A 23,768-nucleotide genomic window follows, 5' to 3' on the forward strand; every position below is an offset into this window, starting at 1 on the left:
TGAACTATAAGACTAATAAAGGTCAAGGCTCCTGACTTGGGACACCAGTACTGACTGTTATCGACTGGTTAATTCGTAAAACACTAGTTATTTATTCGGTCTACGACAATGTACAGAACGAACTTTCTATATATAGTTCTAAACTTGATGCCCCTTTCTGTCTCATTTGAACAACATCTTTAATGAAATACTACTATACATTGTACTCTTATCTCATTTGTTCCATATTTTAGACACAGTTTCTAATTTGGTTTCTATCTTAACATGTATGGGTCACTTTAAACATGGTTTAAACTATCGAAATTTGTTTAATGAGATAATTTGAATTTTCTTATAACAAAACTATGTTTAAATAATGATATTAGGATCCTAGCATCTGTATTGTAAATCAGCGAAAAATATCAAAAGCACTTACAAACTATAAAGACGTCGCCGTGGCTTAACATTATAAAAGACCAACAGACAACAGCAGTACACAAAACACAACATAGAAACTTAACACTGCAACTGTAATCCCACAAACAAACTGGTGATCTCAGGTGCTCCTGCAGGGTAAAGGTTCCTATGCCGCATACTATATTCAGTATTATATGAGGAAACGAGCCCAAATTCTAAATAAGTACCAAAATGTACCTCTTTTTTTTATCTTCTTTAAGATTATCTTTGCTCAAGCATGTCAAGGGTTGAATATACGACGCCATTTTTTTTTATAAGTTTACAGTATAATTGAGTCAATAAATAAACTATTTACCATCACGCGACAATACAAAAAAATAACAATAAGGCATAGTGCATTCTTTAAGTGTATAAAAATCACCTCAGTCAATTGTCCTCAGAATATAATATACTAATACATCATTGGTGAATCGAACAAAATTTTTAAAAAAATGTATGATATACAAACTTGCACATGGTTTATTCAAGATAAAAATTTAAGAAATGATAGCTGTAATGAAAAGTAATGTAATACAAAAACTAAGCAAGCAATGATTTGGTTTTTTTTCATATTTCATCACGGGTATTTAATTATTTTTTTTCCTCCCCGAAACATACATTTGTACTTGTGAACTTTGTTCAAGAATGTTTTAGGTAGTGTTTTATATGCTCAAATACTTTTCTAAAACCTTGACGAATACAACCGCATGCGCAGTCGAGTGTGTCAGTTCTGCAGTACCAATAGGAAAACAAAATGTCAGACAGTACTACATGTGAACATTTCTATTTATTGTCCAATGACGTGTCCTTATAACATGTGAAACTTGTTAACTTCTTATCTACCTTTGGTGACCTTTAAAGGACACATATGAAAACAATTTCGTGACCAAAGACAGACCAACGACAGACCAGGTATATTTATTTGATTGTTTAACCTAAAATTTTCCTCAATCATGTTTATATAAAAAAAATGTTCTCTATTTATGTTTATTTTCTGTAAAACTTGCAGTACCAATTATGTTTTATTGTCGTAACTTTAAATCAAGTAAATTGCGTTTTGGTTTACTTTTATTTCAAGGCACTGTTTTGTTCTCTCTAGTAGAAATATCCTGGGTTTATACTTTTCTGCAGAAAAATAATAAGATTGTAGATACAGAAATAGTTTAAATTTAATTAGCAAGATACGAAACTACCTTCTAAATGTTCTCCGTTACATAAACGAAGACGTACTGATCAAAATCATTTGATTAATAAACTTTAGCAGCTATTAATTGTACAGTACTGCTTTTAGATAGAAACCTGGAGGAAATGTTCTGGAAGTATGTTGCCGTCCTTACTATACTTATGTTTGGTAAGTAAATAAACTTGTAAAAAGCGTTGATGCTGTTACTTCAACACGTTCGATAGCTCTTCTGGTTGACCAGAAGTTCCCTAGGTATTACTGTCCCATCAGCTATATACAAACGAACTGACATGGAAATTAGGATGTAATGCTATTGCAATATGCTGTAATCAATCTTCAAAACCCATTTTGAAGAAATGTTTTTCCTCACACTTAGATCTGACTCTTTGTTTGTTAGTGTACCCATTCTAGCTTTTCAAATCATATTAGCTCTTCATGGTAAACATCCTATATGTCATATGATCGATCATCAATGAAGATGAATTAATTGTCGAAATTGTTGAAATGCGCTTCTGGTGCAAAAAGATAAGCAACATAATGCTATTAACAATGGTTAACATTCTTAGTGGTTTAAGGAGTATTTTCAAAGTTCTTATTTTGAATTCATTTTTCCAAATCTGATACCAAAAGTTTAAATAAATATGAAACGAAATACAACTGCCTACAAAATAACTGTATCAAGGTATGTTATTTCAAATAATGATCATCCTTTTCGGTAAAAATAACGACCTAGGCTTAAAAACACTTTTTCTACATTTTCGTGCAAATGGATTTATTGGACTGTTAAATGGTACAGCGGTTCGCTAAAGAGATACATTTTGTAATCCATGCTACTTATAGTATACATGAAATCTTTTATCAAAATGATCTAAACTGGATAATTGTTTTCGACTATTGTAAAATTGCAATACAACTGTGCAACCTTTTTCGAGTACAATTACTGAAAAAGGAGTATGAAATATAAAAACAAGAATAATATCTACTGAAACTGTTGATTCATTGATATTTAATAGATACATATGTTCATGAATTTTGTTGGTACTGACGAACTTCAAAATTCCATGTAAAACGAATGATAACATTTCTATAGGCTTGTATGCACTGTTGATAAGGTATAAATAATTCACGAAATTTGGTACTAACGAAAAACCGAAAACAAATTAATCTCAAGTGTCTGAATAAGGTATATCTTAATAAAGTAACTATGTATATGACCAATATCATGATTTATATTTGTAGAATACACAACGGCTTTAGTTATACATAAGCCGCCAATAATTCACACCAATCATCCATACCTAAATATCAAGGAAAATTCAAGAGCGGGTACGTAAATTTTGAGTGCCAATGAGAGATCTCTACAACAAGTAACAATGTGTAAAAAGTTAACAACTATAGATCAAAGTACGGCCTTAAACACAGAACCTATGATCAAACCAAACAACAAGTGATAAAAGGCCCCAAAATAACAAATTTAACCCCGCCACATTATTCATGTATGTGCCTCTCCCAAGTCAGGAGCCTGTATATTCAGTGGTTGTCGTATGTTTATGTGTTACATATTTGTTTTTTGTTCATTTCTTTACATAAATAAGGCCGTTAGTTTTCTCGTTTGGATTGTCTTACATTGTCTTATCGGGGCCTTTTATGGCTGACTACATGCGGTATGGCCTTTGTTCTTTGTTGAAGGCTGCACGGTGACCTATAGTTGTTAATGTCTGTGTCATTTTGGTCTTTTGTGGATAGTTGTCTCATTGGCAATCATACCACATCTTCTTTTTTAAATGTAAAACAATTCAACTTGAAAACCAACTGTCCAATCTATAACAAAAAAAAAGAGAAACGAAAAACACTGAACAAACAATCTACCCACTAAAATATTTCAATTATACATTTACAAAGCAAAGTAAGGCGGCAACTTTTACCGAAGAGCTGACTTATTGGCTTGTGATACCCTCGGAGACAAAACGTCAATTGGCAACGACCTAGTGGTGTAAATATTTATCAAAGGTACCAGGCTTATAAATTTATACGTCAGACGTACGACATTTAAACGACGAGCATGTTTTTGCTGAAATACACCAAATCGACAAAACCATCTTAGTTTCTCTGTGACCAATGTTCTTGTGTATGTTTGAGCTGTATTACTGTCACTTAGTGTTGTCATTTTAGCTAAACAAAATAACATTGTCATAAAGCGGGAGCTTTTGCTAGCTTTTAACCAGGTTGTCAACTAGCCCGTTTCTATGTTTGTTTACGGGTTTTTTTACACAACAATGTTCCTGCTGTCCCTTTTTCCCTCTGAGAGTTGATGTGCTTCCCTCAGTTTTAGTTAATAGCCAAGATTTGTTTTCTCTCAATCGAGTTATGACTTTTGAACACCAGTTTATTACTGTTGTCTTTATTTAACACTTGTGTTGCTAGTTATTGATTAATAATAATGTTGAGTAAACAAGTTTATAGTTTTATATTTTCTTTTTCTTTTTTTTTATGAAAGATCATAAAAGGACAACTAAATGAATAGATAGATAGATAAATCCCTTTAATCTCGTGAGACTCCGTACACATTCATAATACTGAAGAAAATAAAAAATACTATGCTAAATTGCACTTTTATTTTAGGGACAGAGTTTGTCATAATAGATGCTTCAAGTCAAACAAATGACACAGTAACTATAACAACACACGACAATGCCACAGCAGCAAGAGTATATCTGTTCCCAACAAGATTAGGAATCAATTCAACATACAGAGTTGCTCTTAAGAAGATCCCGGATAGAGAGGTACTGATATTACGTTACATTATTTACATAATGTGTATTTCAGTTCAGTAATTTAATATATAGCACGATAGTGTAGTGTTTCCTACAGGTGGTTTTGGCGTGTAATGGCGCCCTGCCGCGATTTCTCGACGCCCTGCCCTTTTTGGGAAAAAAAATTTGGCGCCCTGCCCTAATATTGTCGAAATTCCTGACGCCATGCCTTTATCGTCGTAATTAACATACTGAAAGACATATTTTATGAATACCGCTCGAGTTATTTCACTTCAAAGGTAAACAAAAGTTCACTAGGACGCCATTTTGTAATCGATTTCGTAATCAGCTGATTAGCAAACTGCAATAGATTTAATAGTGAATACAGATACTAATCACGCGTCCTGAGTGTATCCCCCAAGTCCCAGAAATATCGTTTTGCCTAGAAGATTAATGATATGACATTGTTTTGACAAGAAACTAAACCGGAAGACGATTTCAAAACATGATGTGATGCTTAGATCATTTTTTTGACAGCTAATAGATTTCTAATTTACATTACAGTTGTTAACCATTCCTTTGATTTGTTTGAACTTTTGGTTTTGTTATTTGATTAGGGACTTCCCAGTTTTGAATTTTCCTCGAAGTTCAATATTATTGTAATTTTACTTTTCACAAACAAACAAAATGTAGCAAAAAAACAACAGTATAGAAAACAAGCACAAATAAGAATATGCATGTATATATATACTTTTTACATAAGGATATTTTTTAATGTAGTTAGGTTTCTCTTTAAACTCATTAACTGTCCTTATGTTTGATTTTCGTGTCTTTCAGGACGAACGTACATGGTATTTGACATTTAAGGCACATGACAATCATGGAGATGTAAGTATAGGTAGTAGATGAGCTTTAGAATTTTTATACGAGGATAGCATGCAAGCATGCAACGAAAACATCTATAACACAAGGCATGTTTATTTTATTCTCTTAAAATTGCATTTGATTTACCTCTCTACGTTCAATTTAATGACATTGCAAACGGCAATTTCTAAATTAAATTATTCTCATAGAAGCGATCTTGCAGACGATGTGAAGGATCAGATTAGAGTCATTATATGAAAATGTGTACCTTTTAAATTGTGTATTTTGAAATAGTTCAATCACAAATAATTACACTTTATGCTGTAGATCACCTATTTTTTTTTCATGCGACTGATAGACCTTTCATTTTATTCACCTCGTATTTATATTGTCAAATTAAGTACAACAAATTTAATTCGACGTATATTTTCTATTGGTTTCGTTGCTTAATATGAAATTAAGTATAATTTACTAAAATCATATTAATAAATGTTATTTAAAAAAATTAGATGTACTGTGATTGCCTATGAGATAACTATCCATTAGTTTAAAACTGATGTCCGATATCCTACTTGGTTTATTCATAACAGTGTCAGTTAAAAGTGTCTTACTTTTTCAGACTTCATGGACTTTGCCACTACATATTGATGATGAAAATGACAACGCTCCATTCTTTGCACACGACCATTATCATTCTGTTGTTGGATATGTAAGTATACCATGATATATTTCGTACAATTCAATTTATATAATGAACTCGCAAAAATTGTTTTAAACATGTCAAATGCAATCTAAAGCCTTAATAAGATTTCAACCGTATCACAACTTCAGTTACTGATATTTGTTAAATACATTTCCAACAAGATTACACGACACCTATAGAGCGACTTAAGTATGCAAAATGATTGGTTGAATATCTGTCGGTTGCTTAATGTCTATTGTGAATGTTTTATGAATATTCAGGACGAACATAAATATGACGCAGTGGATATGTCATGGTAATACATATATAACCTGCTTAAGCTTTGATATGGTCGACATCTTTTGTGTTTGATATCTTAAATTATGAAGCAAGTGTTTCATATCTTAATCGTTTGAGCAAATGATTAAATGCCTTTGTGTAAGCTAACGTATTTTTGGTTTCACTTTGTAGTTCATATACCTAAGAAATTAATCACTTAGTACATCGGTACATTGAATATTTACATTTCGATTTATTCCACTTTTGTAGGGATTGGCAGTTGGGTCTAAAATTTTACACGTGACTGCAATGGATGCAGACGAAGGACCAAATGCAGCAATAAGCTACTCCATGAGCGTATGTTTTATCTTGTTGATAATTGACTAGTCAAAATTTACTATTTTTGTAAAGTACCGTGCAGTCTATGAAAGTCCGTAATAAAATAGAAACCAAACAGAATAATCTGAAGAATGTAATATTTATAATGAAGCACTGCATTCCCGAATTTGATTTTGGAATCACGCAAGAAGTTTAGGAATATAAAGTATTTTTAATATTGAAATATGAGTAATTGTCAAGCAATTTGAACAATGCCAACAGTGATTTAGCACTCTTTGCATCCTACTTTAACTGAATCCAATGTTTGGAAGACAATCCAATAATTGAATTCCTAATAGTTTGCGCCGTTAATTGCTGCTAATTATTGTTCTATCTTTCTTCTTTAAAAGAAGCATATCTATGTAATTCCTATGTGTATATTCACCAAATCATATAAATGATATAAGTAATGAAATATTGCTAAATATTTAATATATTATTCAGCCCTACCATGTTTCATCTCCCTCGTCAAGATACAATGCTTTTGAAATCGATCCAAACACCGGAGGTATAACTTTAAAGGAGGAGCTCCAGCATGGTCACACAACGTATCATTATCAAGTAAATGCAACGGTCAGTATACCTTCTGTATCTTTCAAATGAAATGTCCTCACGTTAATGAAGGGATATTCACCACCAAATTCAAATGGTCAACGTGTGGAATGTTGAGATTTTTCAGATTATAAAATTGATTTATATTGATCTGAAATATTTCCTCTTGATATTAAAATATGAATACAAATTGCATTTGACAGATCTAAATGTTTGGCCTACAACATTAATATTTTCCACACTTATGCGTTAATTGTTTAATACGAGTCTGTCTGTGAAAGAAATTTTACATAGATTTAAGTATTAAACATAGAGCACTGTGTCTAACTATTATAATACAAAATTTACAAAAAACACATGTTTAAGAAACGGTCATTTATTAAATTGGTTTCCATATTGAAAATATTACATTCTCACAAACTAATATAAAACTTTGTCACTCGATCTTGATCTATATTTTTCTACTATAATTTGAAAATCAAATCGGCAAAAACGTATACATTTGATAGATAAAATGATAAGTATTTTGTACTTGTAGTATGTATATTTTTTTTTCCTTTTATCCTTTTCATGATATCGTTTATTTTTCAGGACAATGGTGTTCCGAAACAATCATCATCAACACTGGTCAATATCGAAATATTCGATTTCTGAAGCTATTGGATAACATGACAGAAATAAAATTAAGAAGAAAATCAGTTGTAACTAGATTCTTGAATAGTATTCATAAAATGAATGATCCCTTCAAACTGTTTGCATTAACTGTTTTTACTATGGCTATATAATGTTTGTCTTGTGACCCACGTGTACTTCCCTGCATATTAAATCAAACATGCAGACTGATATAATCACTCCTTTTTGTATTTAAGTACAGTATAGTTATAAAATTGTATAAAACTTGGTAAAAATGAGTGTATAAAATAATATCAAAAAATTGATTTGAATAACAACGATTTTCTAATTCTTTTCCGACACTTCAGTCCCATTACGCCCCCATTCTCTGTTTCTGAGTTCAACTCTTCTAATTTTACCACTGACCGTCTTTGGCAACTGGTCCACAAATTCAATCTATAAAACATGTTTTTTTTCGTTTTTAACAGTGTGTTATATTGTAGGTACATTAATAGACATCAAGAAGTAGGGAACAAAACGGAATTACTAAAATGAGTAGCAAATTATTTATACACGATGTAAAATCGTAACAAAAAAGGAACGAATAATCAATTTAAAAACTAATACAATATCATATAAGATAGAGTATTGGTACATATAATGGTTATCAAAGGTGACAGGCTTATAATCTGATACGCCAGACGTCCGTAATACCCTGTCGAAAACGAGAGAACATTGTCTTTCATTTGTTTGCTAAATGTTTGAAAAAGGTTAATAATTTCGAAAGAAACGCTCATTGTTATAATTTCAAAATAAATTGATTAAATAAAAGTTTTTCACAATTATTCTTTGCCAAGCACTTAATGTCTTTATACATAGAAACACGCGAGTTTTCTATTAGACAAATATAGTTAAAAATAAAATATGCTATGTCTTCGATAAAATTGATTTCATTGTCTAGTACGACGTTATAATTACAGGTTTTGTCTTTAAAGTCGTCGGATTCAACTGAACTTAAGCAATGATTAATAATGTTTAAATAATGATGTACTGTTAAGCTGATTTATTGGTGCAATCGTTAATATGTACTTGTATAGTTCTTAAAGGTCTTGATCACAATATGCCTTAGTCTATTATATTTAGTTTTTTAAACAAACATGATATTCCAAAACAGTTTCAAAATCTATTATGTACTCTCACAGATTTTAACTGATTAAGTGTGCTTACTTGGTTTATAAAAACGATTAAAATTGGATAATCGAATAGCGACGGATTTGTCATTTCAACGAGTGTGTCTTTGATAGAATGTGATCAATCTTGTGTCATGCGATCTCCTCGGTTTGTGTGTAACATTCATGTGTGTCTTCCTACTCAGCGTCTGAAACTACATCGATTTTGTGTGTTGCATTTGTGTTACTTGATTTGTCTGTTCTAACGTAGTGTCTGCGATTCCCTCGATTTTGTGTGTTACTTGATTTGTCTGTTCTTACGTAGTGTCTGCGATTCCCTTGATTTTGTGTGTAACTTGATTTGTTTGTTCTTACGTAGTGTCTGCGATTCCCTCGATTTTGTGTGTAACTTGATTTGTTTGTTCTTACGTAGTGTCTTCGATTCCCTCGATTTTGTGTGTAACTTGATTTGTTTGTTCTTACGTAGTCTCTGCGATTCCCTCGATTTTGTGTGTTACTTGATTTGTCTTTTCTTACGTAGTGTCTTCGATTCCCTTGATTTTGTGTGTAACTTGATTTGTTTGTTCTTACGTAGTGTCTGCGATTCCCTCGATTTTGTGTGTAACTTGATTTGTTTGTTCTTACGTAGTGTCTGCGATTCCCTCGATTTTGTGTGTAACTTGATTTGTTTGTTCTTACGTAGTGTCTGCGATTCCCTCGATTTTGTGTGTAACTTGATTTGTATGTTCTTACGTAGTGTCTGCGATTCCCTCGATTTTGTGTGTTACTTGATTTGTCTTTTCTTACGTAGTGTCTTCGATTCCCTTGATTTTGTATGTAACTTGATTTGTCTGTTCTTACGTAGTGTCTGCGATTCCCTCGATTTTGTGTGTAACTTGATTTGTTTGTTCTTACGTAGTGTCTGCGATTCCCTCGATTTTGTGTGTAACTTGATCCGTCTGCTCTTACGTAGTGTCTGCGATTCCCTCGATTTTGTGTGTTACTTGATTTGTCTTTTCTTACGTAGTGTCTTCGATTCCCTTGATTTTGTGTGTAACTTGATTTGTTTGTTCTTACGTAGTGTCTGCGATTCCCTCGACTTTGTGTGTAACTTGATTTGTTTGTTCTTACGTAGTGTCTGCGATTCCCTCGATTTTGTGTGTAACTTGATTTGTTTGTTCTTACGTAGTGTCTGCGATTCTCTCGATTTTGTGTGTTACTTGATCCGTCTGCTCTTACGTAGTGTCTGCGATTCCCTCGACTTTGTGTGTAACTTGATTTGTTTGTTCTTACGTTGTGTCTGCGATTCCATCGATTTTGTGTGTAACTTGATTTGTTTGTTCTTACGTAGTGTCTGCGATTCCCTCGATTTTGTGTGTAACTTGATTTGTTTGTTCTTACGTAGTGTCTGCGATTTCCTCGATTTTAACGTGTTACATTGATGTGTCTCTTCCTAAGCATGGTCTGCGATTCCCTTACATTTAATTTGTAGTTTACTTTGATGTGTCTCTACCTGGGCAGCGTCTCGTCTTGCTCTTTTAAGCTGGGATCTAATTATAATGGGCATGTAATCTATTGCTTGGTTGTCTTTTATCACAAGCCCAGTAATCAGCACTTTTTGTGCTAACATGAATTATAATTGATATGGTTTTATTTATAACTTTACAAATTTTTGAATTTTTTGAAATGCTAAGGCTTTTCTACGTCCGGCATAGATTACCTTAGCTGTATATGGCAAAACTTTTAGGAATTTTGGTTCTCAATGCTCTTCAACTTCGTACTTTATTTGGCCTTTTTAACTCTTTTGGATTCGGGCGTCACTGATGAGTCCTTTGTGGACGAAACGCGCGTCTCGTGTATATACTAAGTTTAGTCCTGGTATATATGATGAGTTTATTTAGTCATTTTAATCACCATATTATATAAATACTTTTTTTTCTATTTAACTTATTTGATTTCTAGCATGAACGTAAAGTTCAGTTGTAAGTTTTACCTTTCTTGGATATTTATAAGGAGCTGTGACAGATTTTACATGGTTCTGTAGTTCTAGTCTTAACTTTTCTTTGTCGTGTTTGGAATATTGCTCTGTTAGAATTACAAATGCTTTTACTACCTACAATATATCACAAGAGAATTTGTGTGTTTAAAAAGTTATTAAAGTAAGTGAAAAATGTCATAATAAAACCTTTAAGCATCACATGTTCATGATGTTGTCATAATTGTGAAATTGTAAAATGTACATTAGACAACATCCGATATCGATTAATATACGATACATTATAATAGAAGAAATCTATTTTTTGTTTAACTGTCAGTAGACAAAACAAGTTCAATGTTTCAAAGCATCAGTTTGCAAAATAATTTACATTATTTTTAACAACATAAAAACGTAGGATTTATTTATGTGTCTTCAACATATGCGGGATTTTCTCGCTACATTGGAGACCTGTTGAACATTATTTGTTGGTGACCATCTGCTGTTGTTTTTTCTATGGTCGGGTTGTTGTCTCTTTGACACATTCCCCATTCCCATTTCCAATTTTATTTCTTGAAATTAGAATTTTATATACCTCTCCTCTTACATCATCCGGGCTGCTTACTACTGCCGATTCCAGAACTGCTGGATGTTCAATCAATGCACTCTCAACTTCAAAAGGACCTATTCGATAACTAAAGACAACATGTTTTTTTTTAAAACTGCAATATATACTTGTACTAATTAAAATCTTAAGTTCATTTGTATAGACCGACCATACGGTTTCTTTGTGTTTTTTTGTCTCATTGTTGAAACCCGTACAGTTGCCGTATTTGCTTACATCCACTTGATTTGAACTTAAGGGACTAGTTCCTGACGTTATCTCATTGGCTAATATACCACTCCTCTTTATTGTTATATCAAAACAGATTCATTGCTATATCAGTTGATTCAAATAACTTTTACGATTAATAGAGTGACCAACTTGGCTCAAGCATTTTAAATAAAATAATCCTCATATCCCCTATAAAAAGACATTATTTTTACTTGATTCATACATACCCAGAGGACAACATGACATCATCATCACGTCCAATAAACCAAATGTAGTCATCTTCATCCATTTTCCCACGGTCACCAGTTAAGTAAAAGTCACCTTTAAAGACAGCTTTATTTCTGTTATCATCATCCTGCAACAATTTAAGGCAAATTGTTTGTAATTCAGTTTGTTACCATTGGCATATAAATGTATGTCCTTTACATAAGTGTACATGAATGATCCATATACAAAACCGTTTTACAAAAATATGGAGCGTCAAGGTAAGTTCGGTTAAACGGAAGTTCATAAAACCTGACGTAACAAAACGTTAGACTATATCAACCAACGAACAGATAGAAAAACTAGTCATGTACACATTTGCATAAACAACTGACTGAAAACGTTCTCAAAATTAGATACATTAGACAGCTGATATCTTGCTTTTTCTGAAAAATAAGTAACACCAATTTTTTTTTTAAAGTTACTCTCTAAAAAGATTGAATAGATTAAAATACAACCTAAAATGCAAAAATAAAATATTCTTTTGTGATGTCACCATGTTGTTGCAAATGGTCAGATAAACTCCCCATGAAGCAGCAGCTTACCTAATTATAAATTACATTAGATTAACAAAAATACGAAAAACAAGATCCATATGTAGCAGCATTAGATAAGATTATACTTTACGTTCTGTTTTACCTAAAAGGACATGGTAGAAGGGGTTTTGCATGGATTATGCATGGAAAATTAAATTTTGTGTGATTAAATAAGAATAGAATATCGAAATAATTGAGAGATAAGAAAAAGATTAAATGGGGTCATCTTTTTTTTTAGCTGAATAAAAAAACTAAGAAATTCTATTATTTGAGTTATCTAGCTCTCCTACTATCTGATTATTCTCAACTTATGGGGAAAATTTCTTACACATAAGTTACATACTACTCTCAAAATTTGTACATTTCATGAAAGATCTAGACCAAGTGTTATCGTTTATTTCAAAATCCAAGATAGCGGAAAACACACCAGATAATTAAAGTCGATTTTAACCTAATTTATACTTATTTTTAACACTAATAAAAAAAAAACTGTCACCATAAAGATGCTCAACTTCATATTATGTCGAAATCAATATCTAAATTTGTGCACTTTAGATCCTGGTATTATAGTTTAAGGGATATTGGAAATTTACTTTGGGGGATTGCAATTTGATAATACAGACTCTTTATCGTTTCAATTTGATGTATAAAACAAAAAATAGTATGTAACATAGATATAGAAACAATAAAACGTTAATAACACAAAAAATAAAATTTCTCAGTCATACAATATTATTGTACATTTATATTTTAATAAGTGCCAATTATTCTACTTATCATTAATACAACATGGTATTATTACTTACGACGTAATGGGAAAACAATCCCATTGGTCGAACAGGCTTTACTCTTACACCAATCACACCTTCTATGTTTCGAGGTAACACATTGCCATCATTGTCGACTATCTACAAGAACATTATTTCAAATGATCGAATGCTAGTACATTGTACTTAATGACTGTATTAAATCGTCACCATTGTATCAAATGTGAATGTCTACCATATTCGCAAAGAATCAACCAACAACTATTTCATGTGTTGCTGTTTTTTCTTGTACGTCATAGGTGTTTTTTTGGGGGGGTTTTTTGGTTCTTTTTTTTAATAGCTTTGTTTTTTGTTTTCGATCAATTCTGTTGTCCTTCAAATTAGAATGTGAGATGGCTTTACAAATGAAAACAACACATTAGATAATTTCATGCATACGAAGCGCTTTTTATCGACTTGTTCCCTCTAAATCGAATATTTAAAAACCGAAATAACTTTTTGAAGTTCACAGGAATATTTCATGTTTTTACGCAATTAACCATCGATTATGAACTTTGATTGTTTTGGAAAACTTTGTGGTGTAAAGAACACACAATTTGATAAATTCTTAACGTGGAAATACCGAAACTAGAAGTTTTTGTTGCGTATCGTAGAAGACTGCTGTGTAATGTTCTCATAGGTTTATGAAAGTTTTTCATTTTGTTTGATCATAAATATAAGAAATAAAATTGAGAATGGAAATGGGGAATGTGTCAAAGAGACAACAACCCGACCAAAATAAAAAAACACAACAGCAGAAGGTCACCAACAGGTCTTCAATGTAGCGAGAAATTCCCGCACCCGAAGGCGTTCTTCAGCTGGCGCCTAAACAAATATATACTAGTTCAGTGATAATGAACGCCATACTAATTTCAAATTGTACACAAGAAACTAAAATTTAAATAATACAAGACTAACAAAGGCCAGAGGCTCCTGACTTGGGACAGGCGCAAAAATGCGGCGGGGTTAAACATGTTTGTGAGATCTCAACCCTCCCCCTATACCTCTAACCAGTGTAGAAAAGTAAAAGCATAACAATACGCACATTAAAATTCAGTTCAAGAGAAGTCCGAGTCTGATGTCAGAAGATGTAACCAAAGAAAATAAACAAAATGACAATAATACATAAATAACAACAGACTACTAGCAGTTAACTGACATGCCAGCTCCAGACTTCAATTAAACTGACTGAAAGATTATGATTTCATCATATGAACATCAGGCACAATCCTTCCCGTAAGGGGTTTAGTATCATACCATCATAACATATATGAGAAGAACATAACCCGTGTCATGCCAACAACTGTTTTTAGAATAAATGTGTTTAGTTCCGACGCAAAGACCTTATCAGTGACTCAATATTAACTCCAAAATATGCAATCTTTAATGACTTGACAACAGTATCGTAATTATATCCCTTCTTAATAAGTCTATTCAAAGGTTTTGTAAGTTTATGAGGTGAATACTGACACCTTTGTGCTTTATAAAGAATATTTCCATAAAAAATTGGATGTGAAATACCTGAACGTATAAAAAGTCTGCATGTTGAGCTATATTTACGAATGATGTCTTTATACCGATGATAAAATTTAGTAAATGTTTTGACTAGTTTGTGATATCGAAAACCCTGGTGTAATAATTTTTCAGTAATACATAAATTTCTCTCGTTAAAATCTAAAACATTGTTACATACACGAGCGAATCGTACAAGTTGAGATATATAAACACCGTAAGATGGTGACAAGGGAACGTCACCATCTAAAAACGGATAATTAACGATAGGAAATGAAAAATCATCCCTTTTATCATAAATTTTAGTATTCAGCTTTCCGTTAGTGATATAGATATCAAAATCGAGGAAAGGGCAGTGGTCATTGTTAGTATTAGCTTTATTTAAAGTGAGTTCACCAGGATAAATTTCATTAATATACATACTGAAGTCGTCATTATTGAGAGCCAAAATATCATCCAAATATCTAAAAGTATTATTAAATTTGTTTATCAGATGTTGTTTTGACGGGTCTTTGCTTATTTTTGTCATAAATTGTAACTCGTAACAATACAAAAAGAGGTCCGCAATAAGTGGTGCACAGTTAGTCCCCATTGGAATTCCGATAATCTGACGATATACGGAATCCCCAAAGCGAACAAAAATGTTATCTAGTAAAAATTCAAGGGCATATAAAGTATCAAAGCATGTCCAATTAACATAGTTTTTTTGTTTATTGCTACTAAAAAATGACCTAAAAGAGTTTGAACATATATATTCACATTCTGATTTTTTGAATGCCCATTTAATTAGGTGTGTGAATTTTTTCTTAATGAGAATGTGAGGCAATGTGGTATACAGGGTAGAAAAATCAAAACTTTGAACAGATTCAAAATCACCAATATAAGCATGCAATTTATCAAGTACTTCCAACGAGTTCTTGACACTCCAAAAGTAATTTATTCCACTATTTTCGAAGGCCTTATTTGAACAATTTATTATAAGGTTTTTAATTGTACCAAGTGTGCTGGTAAGAATAATAGACAATTTAGTAGTTGAACAATGGCTTGAAGACGAAATAAATCTATATTTGTAAGGGGTTTTGTGTAGCTTCGGAAGCCAATACATAGTTGGAACTTTCATTGTATTTGGCTCTGCTTGTAAAGCGGTGGCTAAAAGTTTATGTTTGTTACAGATTTCGTTTTCTGAAAATGGAGTCAGTTGGAATGTTGGTGAATTGGTGATTTCCTTTTTCAGAACCTCGATGTAAAATTTACGTCAAACAATAATAATATTATTAGCAGCTTTATCGGCCGGGACAAAAACAAATTCCTTGGCTAGTTCTTTTAGTTTATGTTTGATACGAGAAATAGGTTTATTGTGGTTATTGTTAATAGTAAAATGTTCTTTAAAATGTTGAATACGTATATCAACTATCTTCATTACTGAATTAAAAAAAGAGTCCAAAGATTTTTTGTCAGCTTTTTCCCGTTTTATCCATTTCATACAGTAAGTATGAAGTGAGTCGTGGATGATATTACGACACTCATTCCAATTAATAATTGACGGGGGACGATATTTAGGTCCTTTACTGAGAAATGATTTTAACTCTCGGTCTTGAACGATGTTAAGATCTCCTGTTATAACATGGGAAATGGGTCCATAAATATATTCGGAATTACTGCAATTACATGAAGTAGGTGTATTTTCACTGATATTAACATCTTTACACAATTGACTATAATTAAACACAAATTTCCGGGTAGATTTCTTATAAATATAACAAATAAGAGGTAGCTCAGTATTGTCAAAATATCCAGGAATTTGTTCTTTAACAGAATGGTCGTTAAATATACCGGCAATATTTACAAAATCAAAGCCTTTATTGACATACTTAATTTTAATAAAATGTTTTTTATGATCTTCAGGGCGATCAATTTTGGGAAATAATTTAGAATAACAATATGCCATAATAATTTGAACAATTTCATACTTAGGACTGCTATATGAAATTGTGTTGCAATCCTCCAAAATTTTATTTAACTTATTAACCGGTAACGAACAGAGTTTTGTTAACAGATAATGTCTGCCGTTGTTTTTTGAAATAGAAATTAGGTCCGAAATATTGGTATGATTGGCCCGAAATTTTCTTTGATTGCGATTTGTTCTACAACCGTGAGAACGGTTTTTACGAACAGTTTTAGAAACAATATCCAAAATGTTAACGGAATTGGTTCTAGATATATTACCAATTCCCATGATATTATCATTTAGACCGAGAGGGTAAACTGTCTGTAATTTTTTAATCCAATTTAATTCAATTATTTTCCGTGATCGTACAAACTTTGAATGCGATTCACCAGGCTGCTTATTTACTACTTCTAAAGGTTGAACTGCTAAATATTTAAAAGGATGGTTGTGCTTCTTAAGGTGTTGGTAAATGATACTTTTGAATTTATTAGGTCTTTTAAAACGATACAGATGTTCTTGAGTGCGTTTTGATAAATATCTTCCAGTTTCTCCTACGTACTGAATACCACATCCCGGTTTGTTTCATGTGAGTAAATAAATAATACTGTTTGTTTTTCAAGTAATATCAGTTTCAAAATTTAAAGAAAATGTGCGACCATTAAACGTGGACCTTACCGTATTGTTGGTGGAAAGACGGGGACATGTAAGTCATTTTTTGGCATGACACTTATCGATAGAAGGGTAACCACGATTTTTATTGTTAAAAATGTTAGCGATGGTAGTATTTTTAGATAACCGATTTTGAAAATTGAGACGTGTAGATACCCTTTGAACAAGTTTAGTATTTAGTATTTTTCCGTTTCTTAGTTTCATAATTGTTTTGTTGGTGAATTACATAATAAAGGAGCAAAGATTGGCGTCCAGAATATGAACCAGCATACAATAATTAAGTTAAGTAAAAGTGATAAATTTGTTCGGCTGAAAATGTCGAACGCTATCAGCATTAATTACTAGTACCCGAAAAAGATAGTGTATATCAGGGTATGAAAGATAGTGTATATCAGGGTATGACTGATGGCTGACCAATTAGTAGAATGGGGCTGAATATTGAAATACTACTTTTTGATAAACATTCCTAAAGTAATGAACTAGAGCAGTTCTCGCCCGGACACACACTCCATAATCTAGTATATTATAAGAGCATAAACCTGAAGCACGGGGAGGCACTCTACTGCCTCCAAACGGCACTAAAGACAAACTCTGTAAAAAATAAAATTGAGAATGGAAATGGGGAATGTGTCAAAGAGACAACAACCCGACCAAAATAAAAAAACACAACAGCAGAAGGTCACCAACAGGTCTTCAATGTAGCGAGAAATTCCCGCACCCGAAGGCGTTCTTCAGCTGGCCCCTAAACAAATATATACTAGTTCAGTGATAATGAACGCCATACTAATTTCCAAATTGTACACAAGAAACTAAAATTTAAATAATACAAGACTAACAAAGGCCAGAGGCTCCTGACTTGGGACAGGCGCAAAAATGCGGCGGGGTTAAACATGTTTGTGAGATCTCAACCCTCCCCCTATACCTCTAACCAGTGTAGAAAAGTAAAAGCATAACAATACGCACATTAAAATTCAGTTCAAGAGAAGTCCGAGTCTGATGTCAGAAGATGTAACCAAAGAAAATGTCTTCTAAATATTTGATGTATCAAAAAGAGTACGCTTATTTATAATAACTTCGTAAAGTTAAGATACTCAGGACATTCTTGGATTATCTCCGTTTTATTTTAGATTACCGTATCTGGTTATTAATGCGGCTAGATTGTTTTCTCTTTTATCTATACCTTCATTTATTTTATCACTATTGCTTATATTACGACTGACCTCTAGATCAATTCCAGGCGCTGCTTTCCCCATAGAACCTGGTCTTATTTCAACACATGGATATGTCCCACATAAAAACGTCTGAAAGAAAAAAAAACAATTTAGACCAATAAAATTAAACCTAAAACAATCTTTTGGAAGTATAGGACGAACTGTATATGAGTGTCTCATTGTCTTTACATTGTAAAACCTTTATGATGTTGATTCTAAATAAAACTTGCTGATTATATCAACACAATATCAATAACCATATACGATGTTTGGAGTGAAAACTATGAAACATGTGTTTTGCGAAATATATTCTAGAGCTTAATAATACCTTAGCACAAAGTAATGAAAATGAATTCAAACTGTTGCAAATCTCTCATCAATGATTATTTTGGCTTTTCAATTTATTTAAATGTTTTTTGGATCGTCCTATTTTCTTCAAAAGCCAAAAAAATAATCATTTTCTCCTATGTTCTATTTTAGCCATAGTAGCTATGTTTCTTGACATACAAGGAAATAAAATATAAAATTTATACTAAATACTCTGAAACTCATTTAGCCTAAGTTTGGCTGAAATTGATACAGCAGTTTCAAAGGAGAAGATTTTTTAAAGTAAGTCAACATGATGAACAAATTGCGAAAAAAGTCTATAAAGGGCAATAACTCCTTAAGGGGTCAATTGACAATTTTGGTCAAATTGACTTAATTGAAGATCTTACTTTGCTGAACATCATTGCTGTTTACAGTTTATTTCTATCTATAATAATTATATTCAAGATTATAAACAAAAACAGCAAAATTTCCTTAAAATTATCAATTCAGGGGCAGCAACCCAACAACAGGTTGTCTGATTCATCTGAAAATTTCAGGGCAGATACATTGTAGATCTTGACCTGATAAACAATATAACCCCAGGTCAGATTTGCTCTAAATGCTTTGGTTTTTGAGTTATAAGCCAAAAACTGCATTTGACCCCTATGTTCTATTTTTAGCAATGGCGACCATGTTTGTTGATAGATCATAACTTCGGATACAATTTACAAACTAGATACCCTAAGGAACATTCAGTTAAAGTTTGGAAGTATTTGGCCCAGTAGTTTCAGAGGAGAAGAATTTTGTAAAAGATTTTCAAGATTTACGAAAAATGGTTAAAAATTGACTATAAAGGGCAAACACTCCTAAAGGGGTCAACTGACCATTTCCGTCATTTGACTTATTTGTAAATCTTACTTTGCTGAACATTATTGCTGTTTCCAGTTTATCTCTATCTATAATAATTTTCAAGATAATAACCAAAAACAGCAAAATTTCCTTAAAATTATCAATTCAGGGGCAGCAACCCAACAACAGGTTGTCTGATTCATCTGAAAATGTCAGGGCAGATAGATCTTGACCTGATAAACAATATAGCCCCAGGTCAGATTTGCTCTAAATGCTTTGGATTTTGAGTTATAAGCCAAAAACTGCATTTGACCCCTATGTTCTATTTTTAGCAATGGCGACCATGTTTGTTGATAGATCATAACTTCGGATACAATTTACAAACTAGATACCCTAAGGAACATTCAGTTAAAGTTTGAAAGTATTTTACGTAGTAGTTTCAGAGGAGAAGATTTTTGTAAAAGATTACTAAGATTTACGAAAAATGGTTAAAAACTGACTATAAAGGGCAATAACTCCTAAAGGGGTCAACTGACCATGTCCGACATGTTGCCTTATTTGTAAATCTTACTTTGCTGAACATTATTCCTGTTTACAGTTTATCTCTATCTATAGTAATATTCAAGATAATAACCAAAAACAGCAAAATTTCCTTAAAATTACCAATTCAGGGGCAGCAACCCAACAACGGGTTGTCTGATTCATCTGAATTTCAGGGCAGATAGATCTTGACCTGATCAACAATATTACTCCAGTCAGATTTGCTCTAAATGCTTTGGTTTTTGAGTTATAAGCCAAAAACTGCATTTGACCCCTATGTTCTATTTTTAGCAATGGCGACCATGTTTGTTGATAGATCAAAACTTCGGATACAATTTATAAATTAGATACCCTAAGGAACATTCAGTTAAAGTTTGAAAGTATTTGGCCCAGTAGTTTCAGAGGAGAAGATTCTTGAAATAGTTTACGACGACAGACGACGACAAACGACGGACGACGGACGACAGACGACAGACGACAGACGACGGACGACGACGGACGCCAAGTGATAGCATAAGCTCACTTGTCCCTTCGGGACAGGTGAGCTAAAAAAGCTAATGTAATTTATAATGAAAAATCTTACTGTTTCGGTTTGTCCGTAACCTTCATATAAATTCAAACCTGTACCATCATGCCATTCTTTAAGCAGTTCTGGGTTCTACAAAATGCATTTAAAACATCAATAGTTGCTTTCAATAAACAATATTTCTTTTTAAAAATTAACATTTCTGAACATTGTTGTAATCATTTGATGAGTTAAGCATTTCTTGACTGATTTTTATAGTTCTCCCTTTTGTTGTACTAGTACACCAAGGCGGGTTTAATCAGTCACATTCTCTAATTGTATGCCTGTCCCAAGTCAGGAGCCTATAATCCAGTGGTTGTCGTTTGTAGCTGTGTTACATTTTTGTGTTTCGTTCATTTTATTGTGCATATTTATGCCCTTAGTTTTCTCGTTTAAATTGTGTTACATTTGTCATATCAATGCATTTTAAAGCTGACTATGATATATGGGCTTTGATAATTGTTAAAGGCCGTGTACTGTGATCTACATTTTATGTCTGTGCCTTGTGAAGAGTTATCTTATTGGCAATCATACAACATCTTTTTTTTTTTGTATTTCATACATATCATATTTAAAGAAAAGGGATGTACGTATCAAACAATCTTTTTTAGTCGATTATACAAAATTTAAAAGTGTTCACAAGTGAAAAACCACCGTATCACGGATATGTTATATTTCTTCACGACTTGATGTATAATTTCTTAAATCTACGTCAGGTGGTCTCTGTGTTGTATTTGTTTCATTGACAATCATAACACGTTATCTTATTTTTATATTTTGATTATGCGCTTATTATTTATACATTCCCTTTTTAAATTTGGTAAATTTTACGTACGCCATCACGAATTTTACTATCCGGGTTCGTAATAACACGTTTTCTATGTTATGTCTTGTGTACTTTTATTTGTCTGTTTGTCTTTTTTTCATTTTTAGCCAGTTTCCATCTTTGAGTTTGAATGCCCCTCTAGTATCTTTCGCCCCTCTTTTATTGATAAGCATATTTTTTTTTAACTTACAACAGGTTCTCCAGCACCGATACAAAGTAACTTTTTCGATAAACTGTATCTGTGGAGTGGCTGTTTTACTAAATGTCTATACACAGTTGGTGGTGCACAAAAATTAGTAAGAGGGTACTTATCTAAAATCTGGAAAGGAAAATATAACCTATGTAATCACAGAACACACAATATTTTCCACATTTGAAGTATAAAAAAAAACAGATTATCTTAAATTTGACATTAATACAACATTTCCTTATTCGTATATCAATGGAAAGACGAATTCGGAAACAAGGAAGAAAATGGAAACTAGAAATTGCAATGAAATTTTTAAAAATAATAAACATGTAATAAGAGAATTTTAAAACAAAATAAACTATTCAGATATAGGGGAATATTTGTTCACGTTCTCCCTGTCATATCTGATAAAGATTTAAATTGATGCATAATCGCTATACAGCAGACCCATATGGAAATGCTATATGTTTAATATTCGATCTTTATATCACACCACCATCTAATTTTCTATTTCAAATCATGTACCTGTAGTGTTCTTTCTGGGTCAAACTTATCAGAGTTGTGAATAAAAATACAGGCTCCTCTGATCCATGGTGCAAACAGACTAGTCCAAGCGGCTTTAGCCCACCCAGTATCAGACATATTCCACATCATACCATTATGGTCTATATTTAACATGTACCTTAGTAAAAACAACATTCCAGATAATTGTATGTAACATTTCAGTTTATCAAAATACATTTACACTGATAAAAAAAAAAGCTGAGTATTTAAAATTTCTGACTTTTCAAGTTTTCAAAGTTAATCTAATATCGCTAGAATGCATTTTATGTTTCTGATAGTTAACACAAACATGATGTGTATAACACATTTTGTTTTAAGATTACCCGTGTCTTAACTATTCTAATTGTTTTAGATCTCATTTTTGAATTTCTGCGTGTTTAGTTTCATTTGCTCTTTAGATCTGATCGCTGGTGAAAGGGGAAAATTTAGATCACATTACTTTGAAAACAAACCATCTAGTGCTAATCCTAGCATGGATTTAAAATTTTTACAGTTTGATACAATATGTTATTCAAAAATTAGACAATCAATTATCTGGATAGACTTTAACCTCTCATTTGATCATATCATACAATGTAATTCTATAATATTTATCCAGGGTACCGTACCAGGCTTATACTGTAATACGCCAGACGAGTTTCGTCTACATAAGATTCATCTGTGACGCTCAGAATAAAATATTTAAAAGGCCAAAACAAGTGCAATGTTGAATAGCATCGATGACCCAAAATTTCAAAAACTTGTGCCAAATACAGCTTAGGTTTTTAATGTCTGGGATTAGAAAATCCTTAGATTTGCGAATAATGCATACTACTAGCATATAAAATACGATATTATAATTAACCTTGCTGTTATAGAATGTCCATATCCATAACTACCATGAGTATGCAATGCCATTTTAGGAGCACCCGTAGTACCACTAGTGAAAAACAATGTCATTGGGTCACTAGCTTTGGATTTTATCGTCTGAAATTCACAAAAATAAATGTTTCAAAAATAAGGGGAAAAAAAAAAAGAAATTTACAAAAAAGAAAAAGTACAGAAAATATACACCAAAACATGCAAAATAAAAGATTTTTTTCATTACAAGGTTGACAGGATAAGCTTTTTTAGGTATACAGATATATGTAAAAGGTAATTTTGCTAGATAATAATAGTGACATTTTGCAATTGGGATGTACGTCAAAGACAACCTTATCAACAAACAAAAGATCATTTCTAGAAATAAATGCACAGCCTTACGTGTGAAAATGTGTAACCTA

General features: G+C 32.3%; 2 protein-coding genes across 2 annotated transcripts in view; one reads left to right on the forward strand and one right to left on the reverse strand.

Moving 5' to 3' along the window:
- Positions 1–1,162: 1,162 nt before the first annotated feature.
- LOC134726159 (cadherin EGF LAG seven-pass G-type receptor 2-like) lies at positions 1,163–7,780 on the forward strand. The gene is made up of 9 exons (XM_063590560.1): positions 1,163–1,347; positions 1,727–1,786; positions 2,858–2,944; positions 4,241–4,401; positions 5,209–5,259; positions 5,855–5,944; positions 6,467–6,553; positions 7,019–7,147; positions 7,718–7,780. The coding sequence occupies exons 2-9, from the start codon at positions 1,744–1,746 to the stop codon at positions 7,778–7,780; spliced, it is 711 nt and encodes a 236-aa protein (XP_063446630.1). The 5' UTR covers positions 1,163–1,347; positions 1,727–1,743.
- A 41-nt stretch (positions 7,781–7,821) lies between these two features.
- LOC134724641 (acyl-coenzyme A synthetase ACSM3, mitochondrial-like) overlaps positions 7,822–23,768 on the reverse strand; it is a 29,254-nt gene continuing 13,307 nt past the window's right edge. The window contains exons 7-16 of the mRNA XM_063587786.1: positions 23,351–23,472; positions 22,468–22,624; positions 21,943–22,071; positions 20,945–21,019; positions 18,673–18,753; positions 13,324–13,425; positions 11,945–12,072; positions 11,478–11,577; positions 10,901–11,020; positions 7,822–8,194 (exon numbers count right to left, since the gene is read on the reverse strand). Coding sequence (XP_063443856.1) covers positions 8,084–8,194; positions 10,901–11,020; positions 11,478–11,577; positions 11,945–12,072; positions 13,324–13,425; positions 18,673–18,753; positions 20,945–21,019; positions 21,943–22,071; positions 22,468–22,624; positions 23,351–23,472 — 1,125 coding nt within the window. The 3' untranslated portion in view covers positions 7,822–8,083. The remainder of the gene's footprint in view (positions 8,195–10,900; positions 11,021–11,477; positions 11,578–11,944; positions 12,073–13,323; positions 13,426–18,672; positions 18,754–20,944; positions 21,020–21,942; positions 22,072–22,467; positions 22,625–23,350; positions 23,473–23,768) is intronic.

The sequence above is a fragment of the Mytilus trossulus genome, chromosome 7 (genome assembly GCF_036588685.1).
Source record: "Mytilus trossulus isolate FHL-02 chromosome 7, PNRI_Mtr1.1.1.hap1, whole genome shotgun sequence".
NCBI lineage: Eukaryota > Metazoa > Mollusca > Bivalvia > Mytilida > Mytilidae > Mytilus > Mytilus trossulus.